This window comes from Oryx dammah, unplaced genomic scaffold, assembly GCF_014754425.2.
Source record: "Oryx dammah isolate SB20612 unplaced genomic scaffold, SCBI_Odam_1.1 HiC_scaffold_23, whole genome shotgun sequence".
In the NCBI taxonomy this organism is placed as follows: domain Eukaryota; kingdom Metazoa; phylum Chordata; class Mammalia; order Artiodactyla; family Bovidae; genus Oryx; species Oryx dammah.
Genome location: NW_024070207.1, coordinates 130,945,536 through 130,959,267, shown reverse-complemented (window position 1 = coordinate 130,959,267; position 13,732 = coordinate 130,945,536). Strand labels below are relative to the sequence as shown.

The window sequence follows — 13,732 nt, the reverse complement described above, 5'->3', positions numbered from 1 at the left end:
CAGCAGCAGAAGTCAGCTGGTGAGTGGCAACCCTGACCCTAACATCACCCTTGTAGTTCAGTCCTGCGTGGGGGTGGGCATGCCCAGGCACTTCAGTCGTGGCCAACTCTCTGTGACCCCGTGGACTGTAGCCCGCCAGGCCTCTCTGTCCCTGGGATTCTCCAGGCAACCATACTGGAGTGGCTTGCCATGCCCTCCTCCAGGGGAATCTTCCTGACCTGAGGATCACACTTGCATCTGCCTACGTCTCCCGCATTGCAGGTGGATTCTCTACTCACACAGCCTCCAGGGAAGCCCCAGTTTAATCAGACAGGATTCTTTACTCACACAGCCTCCAGGGAAGCCCCAGTTTAATCATACAATATCCATCAATGGACACACACCAATTGAAATTGTTTCAGCAGTGGTCAGGATGGGGATGAGATAAAAGTCAGACGATGGGATTTCCCGAGAGCTGTGGTCTGCGATGTTTTTGATACCAGGGACCGGTTGTGCAGGAGACAAATTTTGCATGGACAGCGAGAGATGGTTCGGGGTGATTTAAGAAGAAGAAGAAGAAGAGGGTTTAAGGATGATTTAAGAGCATTGCGTTTACTGTGCACTTGAGTTCTATTGTTGGATCAGCTCTACCTCAGGTCATCAGGCCTTAGGTCCCAGAGGCTGAGGACCCCTGCCTTTGCATATCATCTGGGCAGTGATATAGCGGTCCCCCTAGGTACCACTGGGGTGGGCTCTCCCCCTTCTATCCATATTGGCCCAGGAAATACTCCTTGAAGTATCACACAGATGATTGCATCCCTCAAAACTCCTCTCGAGGTTGATCATCAAAGTACTCTTTGTTGATTTTTTTCTAAGCTTCCCCACCACTGTGACCCCGGTATCATCCCCTATCCGATGAGGAACTTGAACTTGGTCCTCTGAACATCCTTCGCGGGGCCGGCATCCGTCTGTGGGTCTGTCCACATCCTCTGCAGGTCCTGAACCGTTGCTGTGTCTGTTCTGAACGATCCCAGAAGCCCCAGGAGTAGCCACTCAGAAAATGCCGGACAATCACCCATTGTCTTTCTCTATCTAAGCATCTCTGTGAAGCATTCAGGACACAAATTACAACATTCACGCCCAGGTTGGGAGGGTGTGGGCTTAAATTTTCCACTTCAGTTGGGCAACTGAAAAGACACACACACACAGCCCCCACTCTTTTTCTCACCAGAGGTGACACCTCTAACTTTCTGCTTTCTCCAAAGATTGTAGTATTTGGTGACTCCGGGAACAGATACAACTTTCCGAAGCCGGGATCCAAAGCAAAACATACTGTGAAGATAAGGACGGCGGACGCCCGGAAAGCCCGCTGGGGTGCCTGGAGCCCGCCCGTTGAGTTCGGTAGGTGTCCCGAGACCGTCCCCGGACAGGTCCTGGCATTCTGAGGCCTTCTCTGAGCCATTCTGGGAAGAGTTCCGGTCCACGAGCCACTGGTGACACTGTCCCCTGGCATCAGCAACACCTAGGGGGTGAAAGGGAAAGTTGCCCAGCCGTGTCCGACTCTCTGTGACCCCGTGGACGGCAGCCCCCCAGCCTCCTCTGTCCATGGGCTTGCCCAGGCAAGAATACTGGAGTGGGTTGCCATGCCCTCCTCCAGGGGAATCTTCCCGACCCAGGGATCGAAACCCGGTCTCCTGCATTGCAGGCGGACTCTTTACCGTCTGAGCCCCCAGGGAAAGATTAATTTAAACTATGGGCAAAAAAAAAAAAAAAAAAATGTGGACTTTTCCCAGAATACAGTTCTGAACAAACTTGGCTCACTTCCACATGATTTTTTTTTTGTTTGTTTGTTTCACCGGCCATCCGCATATGCAGTTTTGACAATTGATGTATCGCTTAAAAGAAAAGATAACTGCCTTGCTTCACAGGTCACATTTTATCTGTGTATACTGAGAAGCGTTACAACAGAGAGTGCGTCCATTGGGTTATAATCACTCTGATAGACTGAGAGACTCTCGTTGTATTTTTGACTATTCACAGATGAAAAATGTGCCCTAGTTAAGAAAAATCATTTTGGAGAAGGAAATGGCAACCCACTCCAGTACTCTTGCCTGGGAAATCGCATGGACAGAGGAACCTGGCGGGCTACAGTCCATGGCGTCGCAAAGAGTCGGACACAGCTGAGCGACTAACACAGAGAAAGGAAACTAGTTCATTGTAAAGAGCACTTATTCTAAATGACACGTGAAATGAAAGCTTAAGGATAGATAGGAGGGGACTTCTCCGGTGGTCCAGCAGTTAAGTTCTGCCTTCCAATGCAGGGGATGTGGGTTCGATCCCGGGTCGGGGAGCTAAGACCTCGCATGCCTTCAGGGAAAAAGGCCAAAGCATAACACAGAGGCCAGAAGGAATTCCCTGGCTGTCGAGAGGCTAAGAGGCTTCCTTCCCAATGTTCAATCCCTGGTCATGGAATTCGATCCCTCGTGCCGCAGCTAAGCCCCAGCACAGTCAAATAAGGGAATAAATATTGAAAGAAGAATTAATATTGTAATAAATTCACCAAATGGGAGTGAACGGAGTTTACAACTGTTTGCCTGGAACTGTTCATCCTACTCAGCTACTGATCCTGTCTTCTGTCCATTTTTAAATCGAATGGTCTTTAGGTTGCTATGTTCTAAGAGTGCTTTGGGGGTTTTGAACATGGTCTTGGGCTCATCTCTTGTTCAGTAGCTCGGTCGTGTCCGACTCTTTGCGACGCCATGGGCCACAGCACGCCAGGCCTCCCTGTCCATCACTGTCTCCTGGAGTTTGCTTAAACTCATGTCCATCGCGTTGGTGATGCCATCCCACCATCTCATCCTCTGTCGACCCCTTCTCTTCCCGCCTTCAATAGCATCAGGGTCTTTTCCAGTGAGTCAGCTCTTTGCATCAGGTGGCCAAAGTATTGGAGTTTCAACTTCAGCATCAGTCCTTCCAATGAATATTCAGGACTGATCTCCTTTAGGATGGACTGGTTGGATCTCCTTGCAGTCCAAGGGACTCTCAAGAGTCTTCTCCAGCCTCACAGTTGGAAAGCATCAATTCTTCAGCACTCTGCCTTCTTTATGGTCCAGCTCTCACATCCGTACATGACTACTGGAAAAAATGGTAGCTTTGACTGTCTACTGTCTCACAGATATTTTCTGTGAAAGCTCCGGGTTACGGTAGTCTCGTACATTTCCCTTCTTAGGAGGCTTGTCTGGTGGCTTAGACAGTAAAGAATCCACCTCCGATTCAGGAGACACAGGTTTGGTCCCTGCTTGGGGAAGGTCCTCTGAAGGAGGAAACGGCAGCCCACTCTAGTATTCTTGCCTGGAGAATCTCATGGACGGAGGAGCCTGGCGGGCTGCAGTCCGTGAGGTCGCAAAGGGTAAGACGTGGCCGAGGGACTAGCGCTTTCAGTTTCACTGCCCGCATTTCCTCGTCCATGAGCCCGTGAGCTGGCTGAGTGAGGACAGGGTCTCCCCCTCGCCTTCGGGGTCCCTGGCATGTGCCCCTGCTCTGTCTTCCCCAGGCTCCGAAGAACCAGAGTCCAGCCTGGTGCACGTCTACGTTATGGTGGTTCTGGGGACCCTCGTCTGTGGCCTGACCCTCGGCTGCCTTTTCAAAAGGTAACCCCGGGGAGTCCCGGGTCGGCTAACCCCCGTGCTTGTTCTAAAGTCACCCCGCCCCGATCGGCTTCCAGAGATGAGAAGGCAGCCTGCAAACACCCCAGGTGGTCCAAGCCACCGTGTAGATTTACCATGAGAAAATTTGTCTGGGGAAAACAGTGTTGACCTAAAAAAAAATTGCACAATGTGGATGTCACGAGTTTATGTTTTATTGAGGGCAAAATTAGGACCATGGGCTTCCCTGGGGACTCAGATGGTAAAGAATCCATCTGCAGTGCAGGAGACTTGGGTTTGATCCCTGGGTTGGGAAGATCCCCTGGAGGAGGGCATGGCAACCTACTCCAGGATTCTCGCCTGGAGAATCCCATGGACAGAGGAGCCTGGAGGGCTACAGTCCACGGGGTCGCAGAGAGTCAGACACGACTGAGCGACTGAATCAACAAAGGAATGAGTGAAGGGTTGCAGCCCAGGACACAGCGCCTCAGATAGCTCTGAGGAGCTGCTGAAAGGACACAGGGAAAGCAGATTGGCGTATATGTGATTTTGCTGAAGGGGGAGTTCACGCAATCAAGCATATATATATATATTTTTGCAGAAGGTCTCTGCTAGTCACGGGGAGTAGACATCACCATGAAGCGTTTCATTGCTTGTCTAGCTATGAGGAGATGCAAGAGTTGGGCTCATAAAATGGGTTCCTGAGAATAACTATTTGAAGACCTGTCCTGCCAGTTTTTTTTTTTTTCCTCCAGAGCACAGAGTGTCTCATGTTTGCTCTCCACCCTGAACTTCTTTCAGGAGATGATTGAAGGTCAGCAGCTGCAGAAGCAGCTGGTTTAATCCTTGTAGAGGTAGATGAAGTTTTGAAAGAGTGAGTCGCTCAGTCATGCCCGACTCTTTGCAACCCGGTGGACCATAGCCCGCCAGGCTCCTCTGTCCGTGGGATTGTCCAGGCAGGAATCCTGGAGTGGGTTGCCATGCCCTCCCCCAGGGGATCTTCCAGAACCAAGGGTCGAACCCAGCTGTCCTGCACTGCAGGCGGATTCTTTAGCGTGTGAGTCAGCAGGAAAGCCCCCTTACAGCTCAGCTGTGCCCCAAGGCCCGGCTTCCGTGTTTTTCGCAGCAAAGCCCCCTTACAGCTCAGCTGTGCCCCAAGGCCCGGCTTCCGTGTTTTTCGCAGCATCTGGAATTCTTGGAATATCCCTCCTTGACAGACTTCTCTTTTCCCATAGCGTGTTACTCAGCCCCAGCTCCCAGGCCTCTACAGTGGCATCCTCCCGCCACAGGGACCCTGCTGGCCTTTTTCCTGACATATGAGCTCAGCAATCACGCAGGCTCTCTGAGATGCCCCGGAAGGAAGCCTGGCATGTGCAGAATAAAGCTTGCGAGCTCTGCAAAGCCACGGGGAGATTTGGCTCATGGGGAGACCCTCCTGCAGGGTGTGTGGGTCCCGTGGGCGTCCACCCGAGGCATCTTTGTCACCAGGCACCCCCTCCCCCACCATGGTTGGCTGTCCTGTGTCTCCCCAGAGACAAGGGGAGACCCTGAGTGCCTGCTGCAAGAAGCTGCAAGGGATCGCGCTTTTTGGAATACGAGGAAGACCGTGGGCAGCCCGACCACGGACGGTGGAGACAGGAGCACATGTCATGTTTTAACACTGAAGACTCATCTTAGTCGAAAGCTGTGTGACTTCCTGTGGCTGCCGGAACCAGTGACCACAAGCTGGGGGGCTTAAAACCACAGACATCCATCCTGCCCCAGTCCCAGGGACAAGACGTCTGAGGTCAGGGGGTCCCAGGGCTGAGCTCCGTCCAGAGGCTCCAGGGGAGGGTCCTCCCCGCCTCTTCCGGTTTCCGGGGGCTCTGGGCGTCTGTCCTTGGGCTGGTGGCCGCCTCCTGTCTCCACCTCCATCTCCACGTGGCTTCTCCTCTGCGTCCGTGTCTCTCCTCTTTTGTGTCTTATAAGGACCTCCTCCCTGGGTTTAGGGCCACCCCCACCCAGGAAGACCTCGTCTCAGACCCTTCACTCCACCACAGCTGCGGGGACCCCATTTCATAACAAGCTCCCTTTCCCAGGCTTCAGGACTCGAGTGGATCTTTGGGGCCACCGTTCAGCTCAGCACAGCATCTTACGAGGTCACACAGTTGCCTCCTTGTCGTGAGAACGAAAATAAGTGCCCATGTGTTCGTTCAGCACCACTGACACTCTGGGGCACCGTGGAACAGCCCTAAAAATACGTGCCATCCACAGCAAACTGGTCAGTCTGGAATCGTGGTCTTCAAGGCTGGATAAATCTCCTAGCCTTTTAACACCAGAGAGCGTGGATTCCTCCAAGCTGCTCAAGACTGGGCACACATCACCACTGCCGTCTCTGCACCCAAGACAGTGAATGTTCAGTTCAGTCGCTCAGTCGTGTCTGACTCTTTGCGACCCCATGGACTGCAGCACGCCAGGCTTCCCTGTCCTTCACCAACTCCCGGAGTTTGCTCAAACTCACCTGCATCGTGTCGGTGATGCCATCCAACCATCTCATCCTCTGTCGTCCGCTTCTCCTCCCTTCCTCAATACTCTCGTTTCTCTTCAAAACAGTGAATGAAGGTTCTGGAAAGACCTTCCTAGGCATTTCTTAAGTACATCCACACTGGCTATTATATTCCCCGGAGTGTAAGATTGGAGGCCGTCCTTCTGTGATTTTTTTTTTTAAGATTTTTTTTTTTTTTGTGGATCATTATTTTTTTTTAATGTCTATCCATTTCTTTTATTTTTCTTTTATTTTCAGACTTTGAAGTTTTTATTTAGTAAATTGAAGAAAGTAGGGAAAACCACTAGAACGTTCAGTTCAGTTCAGTTCAGTTGCTCAGTCGTGTCCAACTCTTTGCGACCCCATGAACTACAGCACACCAGGCCTCCCTGTCCATCACCAACTCCCAGAGTTCACTCAGATTCAGGTGTGACCTAAATCAAATTCCTTATGATTATACACTGGAAGTGAGAAATAGATTTAAGGGACTAGATCTGATAGATAGAATGCCTGATGAACTATGGACAGAGGTTCGTGACATTGTACAGGAGACAGGGATCAAGACCATCCCCATGGTAAAGAAACGCAAAAAAGCAAAATGGCTGTCTGGGAAGGCCTTACAAATAGCTGTGAAAAGAAGAGAAGCGAAAAGCAAAGGAGCAAAGGAAAGATATAAGCATCTGAATGCAGAATTCCAAAGAATAGCAAGGAGAGATAAGAAAGCCTTCCTCAGCAATCAATCCAAAGAAATAGAGGAAAACAACAGAATGGGAAAGACTAGAGATCTCTTCAAGAAAATTAGAGACACCAAGGGAACATTTCATGCAAAGCTGGGCTCAATAAAGGACAGAAATGGTCTGGACCTAACAGAAGCAGAAGATACTAAGAAGCGGTGGCAAGAATACACAGAAGAACTGTACAAAAAAGATGTTCACGACCCAGATAATCACGATGGTGTGATCACTCACCTAGAGCCAGACATCCAGGAATGTGAAGTCAAGTGGGCCTTAGAAAGCATCACTACGAACAAAACTAGTGGAGGTGTTGGAACTCCAGTTGAGCTGTTTCAAATCCTGAAAGATGATGCTGTGAAAGTGCTGCACTCAGTATGCCAGCAAATTTGGGAAACTCAGCAGTGGCCACAGGACTGGAAAAGGTCAGTTTTCATTCCACTCCCAAGAAAGGCAATGTCAAAGAATCCTCAAACTACCGCACAATTGCACTCATCTCACATGCTAGTAAAGTAATGCTCAAAATTCTCCAAGCCAGGTTTCAGCAGTACATGAACCATGAACTTCCAGATGTTCAAGCTGGTTTTAGAAAAGGCAGAGGAACCAGAGATTAAACTGCCAACATCTGCTGGATCGTGAAAAAAGCAAGAGAGTTCCAGAAAAACATATATTTCTGCTTTATTGCTATGCCAAAGCCTTTGACTGTGTGGATCACAATAAACTGTGGAACATTCTGAAAGAGATGGGAATACCAGACCACCTAACCTGCCTTTTGAGAAATCTGTATGCCGGTCAGGAAGCAACAGTTAAAACTGGACATGGAACAACAGACTGGTTCCAAATGGGAAAAGGAGTACGTCAAGGCTGTATATTTTCACCCTGCTTATTTAACTTCTATGCAGAGTACATCATGAGAAACGCTGGGCTGGAAGAAGCACAAGCTGGAATCAGGATTGCCGGCAGAAATATCAATAACCTGATATATGCAGATGATACCACCCTTATGGCAGAAAGTGAAGAGGAACTAAAAAGCCTCTTGATGAAAGTGAAAGAGGAGAGTGAAAAAGTTGGCTTAAAGCTCAACATTCAGAAAACGAAGATCATGGCATCTGGTCCCATCACTTCATGGGAAATAGATGGGGAAACAGTGGATGCAGATGGTGACTGCAGCCATGAAATTAAAAGAAGCTTACTCCTTGGAAGGAAAGTTATGACCAACCTAGATAGCATATTCAAAAGCAGAGACATTACTTTGCCAACAAAGGTCCGTCTAGTCAAGGCTATGGTTTTTCCAGTGGTCATGTATGGATGTGAGAGTTGGACTGTGAAGAAGGTTGAGCACCGAAGAATTGATGCTTTTGAACTGTGGTGTTGGAGAAGACTCTTGAGAGTCCCTTGGACTGCAAGGAGATCCAACCAGTCCATTCTAAAGGAGATCAGTCCTGGGTGTTCATTGGAAGCTGCTGCTGCTAAGTCGCTTCCGTCGTGTCCGACTCTGTGCGACCCCATAGACACCAGGCTCCCCTGGCCCTGGGATTCTCCAGGCAAGAACACTGGAGTGGGTTGCCATTTGGAGGACTGATGGTAAAGCTGAAACTCCAATACTTTGACCACCTCATGCAAAGAGCTGACTCATTGGAAAAGACTGATGCTGGGAGGGATTGGGGGCAGGAGGAGAAGGGGACGTCAGAGGATGAGATGGCTGGATGGCATCACCGACTCAATGGACATGAGTTTGGGTGAACTCCGGGAGTTGATGATGGACAGGGAGGCCTGGAGTGCTGCAGTTCATGGGGTCCAGAAGAGTCGGACATGACTGAGCAACTGAACTGAACTGAACTGAACTGAACTGAACTGATAGCCAATAAACAATGTTGCGATAGTTTCAGGTGGACAGCAAAGGGATTCAGCCATACATACACATGTATCCATTCTCCCCCAAACTCCCCTCCCATCCTGGCTGCCATGTGACATTGAGCAGAGTTCCCTGTGCAGTCCAGCAGGGCCTTGCTGGTTCTCCATGTTAAATACAGCAGTGTGTCCATGTCCATCCCAGACTCCTTGACTATCCCTTACCCCACTCTTCCCCCTGGTGACCATAAGGTTATTACAGAGTATTGAGCAGAGTTCCCTGTGCTGGACACCAGGTCCTTGTTGGTTCGCCATGTTAAATACAGCAGTGTGTCCATGTCCATCCCAGACTCCCTACCTATCCCTTCCTCCATCCTTCCCCCTGGTAACAATAAGGTTATTACAGAGTATTGAGCAGAGTTCCCTGTGCTGGACAGCAGGTCCTTGCCGGTTCTCCATGTTAAATACGCCAGTGTGTCCACGTCCATCCCAGACTCCCTGACTATCCCTTCTTCCTATCTTTCTACTCCCTCGTAACGATAAGTTGGTTTTCTAAGTCTGTGAGCCTCTTTCTGTTTTGTAAGTAAGTTGGCATCATTTCCTTTTAGATTCCACATGTGAGGGAAGCCACACGATATTTCTCCTTCTCTGTCTGACTTACTTCCCTCAGTATGACAATCTCTGGGTCCAGCCATGTTGCTGCAGATGGCATTGTTTCATTCTTTTTAACGGTTGCATAATATTCCTTCGTGTATATATACCATGACGTAGATCATTTTTAAAGTGTTTACTGAATTGGTTACAATAGTGCTTCCGTTTTATGGTGTGTTTTTTTTTGTCTGTGAGGCATGTAGGATCGTAGCTTCCTGACCAGGGATCAAACTGGCACCCCAGGGCCCGAACTCACACCCCCTGCCTTGGAAGGTGACATCTTAACTCCTGGACCTCCAGGGGAAGTCTCCCCTTCTATGATTCTTAAAGGGAACTGTTCTGAAGACATGAGTCCAGAGGGCGTGTTTGTACTTAACATGAGAGTGCCTCTCCTCTGGGAGCCAGGACAAAAATGTGGGCCTGTCCGTCTTCTCTTCATCTCATTTCTTATCTCCCCCAGGTTCCTCAAGACCCACAGGTTATTCCCTCCGGTTCCGCAGATCAAAGATAAACTGAATGATAACCATCAAATCGACCACGAGGTATGTCTGGGATGAGCCATGATGGACAGGTGGGGAACGGTGAGCTCAGAAGCTCGTCTGTGCTCAGCCAGAGCTGAGGTCCACAGAGGGGAGGCTTGAATCACGTGTCCTGCTCGTTGGCTTTCTCCGGGGCAGGGTGAGGGTTGGTGGGGGTTTTGTCTGCAAGCTGTGGCCAGGGAAATTAGCCTGGCTGTGGAGAAGGAGGAGGAGAGTAGCGGGAGATGGGGATGGCAGAGGCAGAGACAGACTGAACGGGGTCCAGCCAGATCTCTAGCGCACAGAGAGGATGAAGAACAATAAGGAACAGGAGACCAGAGAGACAGACTGAACGGGGCCCAGCCAGATCTCCAGAGGGCAGCACATAGGATGAAAAAGGACATGGGACAAGACAAACACCACCCCCACCCCCCGATATGCAGCGCTTCCCTGGCGGCTCAGATAGTAAAGAACCCGCCTGCAATGTGGGAGACCCTGGTTCGGTCCCTGGGTTGGGAAGATCTCCTGGAGAAGGGGAATGGCAACCCACTCCAGTATTCTTGGGCTTCCCTTGTGGCTTAGATGGTAAGAAAAAAAAAAAATCCACATGCAATGAGGGAGACCTGGGTTCAATTCCCTGGGTTGGGAAGATCCCCTAGAGGAGGGAATGGCAACCCACTTCAGTATTCTTGCCTGGAGAATCCTCATGGGTAGAGGAGAGCCTGGTGGGTTATATATACTCCATGGGGTCGCCAAGAGTTGGACACAGCTGAGTGACTAACACTTTCACTTTCAAGTGTGGGAAACCCTCCCCTGCACTTGGGTTCACCTGTCGAGCCCATCTTCCCGAGGCAGGGACTGTGTCCGCCTCCTCCACGTTCTGCCGTCACGCCCTGGTGGGTCCTGGGGAGGTCTAGGGTCCCGCGACACTCTCCTTCCAAGCTCTGAGCTCTGTGCGGTCCCAGCGAGTGTGGTACGTGAGTCTCAGATGTCCCTCCCCCCAGCTCATCTGCCGCCGATGAGCTCCCACCCGGAGACCTAGCTCCCATTTCTGTCTAAACCCTCCACCTCCGTGGATCCTCCGGGGGCTTCTGGGGAGTTGACATCCCTGCCTTTCTCCCCCATCAGATGCTATGGGAGAAGTTTACACACGAAACGGGAAAAGGTGACAAGGAAGAGGTCTTAACCGTGGAGACAGTCTCAGAAGCCCCAGCGAAACTGTGAATTCCAGGCGTCTCCATACCCGGGACTTTCTAGGAGCTGTTTACTTTTTAAAAAATAATTTTTAAACATTTCTTAAGTATTTTATTTACTGTTTTCAAATGAAGCTTTTTTAAATTGTTGTGTTTTTATAGCATTCTATCTTTTTGTTCTTTTGACGAGGCTTCCCAGGGAGTCAGTGATAAAGTACTCGCCTGTGAATCTAAGAGACTCAGGTTTGATTCCTGGGTGGGAAAGAATCCCTGGAGAAGGAAATGGCAACTCACTCCAGTATTCTTGCCTGGAGAATCCCATGGAAAGAGGAGCCTGGGATCCTCTATGGGGTCATGAAGAACCGAACAGGAATGAGCGACTAATCAACAATTGTGTTTTTTACTCTCAAAGATAATGTCCTGTTTCTCAAAGGTGCTTTTGTAGCTGGAGGGATGTTTGAAAGCCTTTCAAATCTGAGCAACTTAATGCACCTCTCAGCGCCTCCTGGAACCCCATCCTTCATCACACGCAGGTGTCCAGACTGCCAGTGGCCGCAGGGGCTGGAACGCCGTCTCCCCTGCCTCTGCTTTTACTGGCAGACAGAATACATCCTCCTGTCTTGGGTTTTTTTTTTTTTTTTTCCTGTATCAGCTGCAGTTTAGAAAGAAATGAGTTTCCAGAGGCTACTGTAACAGGACCTCCATGATGGACTTGGCATGGCAGGAATCTATCCGTTAACAGCTCATACGGTGTCCTCTGTAATTCTTTCAACAGTCTCTGTGATGACCTGACCCCCAGGGCGGGTGGTCCACGACCCAGTCTCCATCTCGGGATCCTGGCGTTCATCACCGCTGTTAACTTCCTTGTGTCAGAAGGCAACCCGTTTGTGGGTTCCGGGATTTAGGATATCATTGGGGATGTTATTCTGTCCACCACACGGGGAGGGGACGCAGACATCCGAGGGGATGCAGACGTCCTTGGGGACATTTTTCTGTCCACCACACGGTGTCCCAAAGAGGGGAGATTCGCTGAGCCGGGAGTCGTCCCCACACCTGCAGATTCAAACATCACCCTCTGGGTGTGGAGGCCCCTCTCCCCCCACCCTCCTTCCCCCTCATAACATCTGTGGTGCATTCCTCCCCGTTCCCCTGGCACCTTCCACCAAGACCAGCTGAGTCGTATGCTTTTTGCACAAACCGGCAAAGCCTTTCTTGTTTTAACTCCGGTCTTGTCACGAGCTTTGTGAGCCATTTTAGCCAATTATCCAGCCCCATGGAGGGGGTCTTGGGAAGCCTGACTTTAAGCTGGTCAGTCAGAAGTCTGGGCTGCCTGGGACCCCCCCCCCCTCCCCAGGAGGGGTCTGAAGAGACTGGGATCAGAAGCGTTGGGGAGCCGGTTTTTCATGCTGGAAAATGACCTGGAAGGTGACACAGAGCCAGGTGAAAACGCATCGGGGCTAAAAATAATCTGGATACGACAGCTGTGTCCTTTTAACATGTGGATATTACAGAACTCAGGAAGCATGAGCTATCTGCTGTTTCTGTTTGTACACAAATTGCTTTTACTTTATTTTTTTAGATTCCAAAAGGATGGTTGCCCATGGGGAAAGGAAGGTAGGGTTCATGGGTGGGGGAGCAGGGTAATTTCGATATTTGGGGTTAAAAGTGTGAAATGTAAATTGATTAATGGCTGTAAAGTGTTAGACATAAAATAAGCAACAGAGATTTATGGTATACCTCAGGGAATCAGATAATCCTATTCGATATGATGTCAGACACTGTAATGAAAAGGGTCTGAGAAAAATGTATGTCCCCATAAGGGAATCAGTTTGCTGTACCCTTGAAACCAACACAGTGTTGTAAGTCAGCCACGTGTTCAGCCGTGTCCGAGTCTCTGCGACCCCATGGGCCGTAGCCCAGCAGGCTCCTCTGTCCATGGGACCCTCTGGGAAGAACACTGGAGTGGGCTGTCGTGCCCTCCACCAGGATCTTCCCAAGCATCAAGCCTCTGTCTCCTGCATTGGCGGGCGGATTCTTTATCACTGAGCCATCAGGGAAACTATACTTTAAAATTAAAAAAAAAAAATGTAAAGTCAAGTCACTCTAGAGGTGTCCCAGGTGACTCCCTGGCAAAGCATATGCCTGCCAGTGCAGTAGACATGGGTTCGATCCCTGGGTGGGGAAGATCCCCTGGAGGAGGAAAGGGCAGCCCACTCCAGTATTCTTGCCTGGAGAAGCCCATGGACAGAGGAGCCTGGGGGGGCTACGGTCCACGGGGGTCTCAGAGAGTTGGACACGACGGAGCAGCTAGACAACAGCAAGAAGGTTATTCTAGTGAGAAAAAGAAAACAGTTCTTCACCCGGACCCCCCTGGCACGGAGGATCTGATACCCCCAGCTCCCCTTCCCATCCTGTTCCCCCCAGAAGGGTCCCCTCCTGGCCCCTGCTCGGCACTGAGGCTGCTGGCCCAGCTGTTCCACCTCTGCCGCCCGGGAGGCAGCTCTGTACCCTCCTGGGTGTGCACCACGATGCCTCTGCTGGAAGCAGCGACCGTGGAGTCGAGAGTATCGGGAACTGCTGTCTGCAGTGGAGCCTGGGAGGATGAGGAAGCTGGGACAGCTGGGCTGGTGGGGTTGGTCCG

At 50.4% G+C, this 13,732-nt stretch overlaps 1 protein-coding gene across 1 annotated transcript in view; it reads left to right on the top strand.

Moving 5' to 3' along the window:
- The window catches only part of LOC120882426 (granulocyte-macrophage colony-stimulating factor receptor subunit alpha-like), a 29,588-nt gene extending 16,970 nt beyond the window's left edge, over positions 1 to 12,618 (top strand). The window contains exons 8-11 of the mRNA XM_040266426.1: positions 1,245 to 1,380; positions 3,533 to 3,629; positions 9,841 to 9,922; positions 11,027 to 12,618. Coding sequence (XP_040122360.1) covers positions 1,245 to 1,380; positions 3,533 to 3,629; positions 9,841 to 9,922; positions 11,027 to 11,122 — 411 coding nt within the window. The 3' untranslated portion in view covers positions 11,123 to 12,618. The remainder of the gene's footprint in view (positions 1 to 1,244; positions 1,381 to 3,532; positions 3,630 to 9,840; positions 9,923 to 11,026) is intronic.
- The last annotated feature ends 1,114 nt before the right edge of the window (positions 12,619 to 13,732 follow it).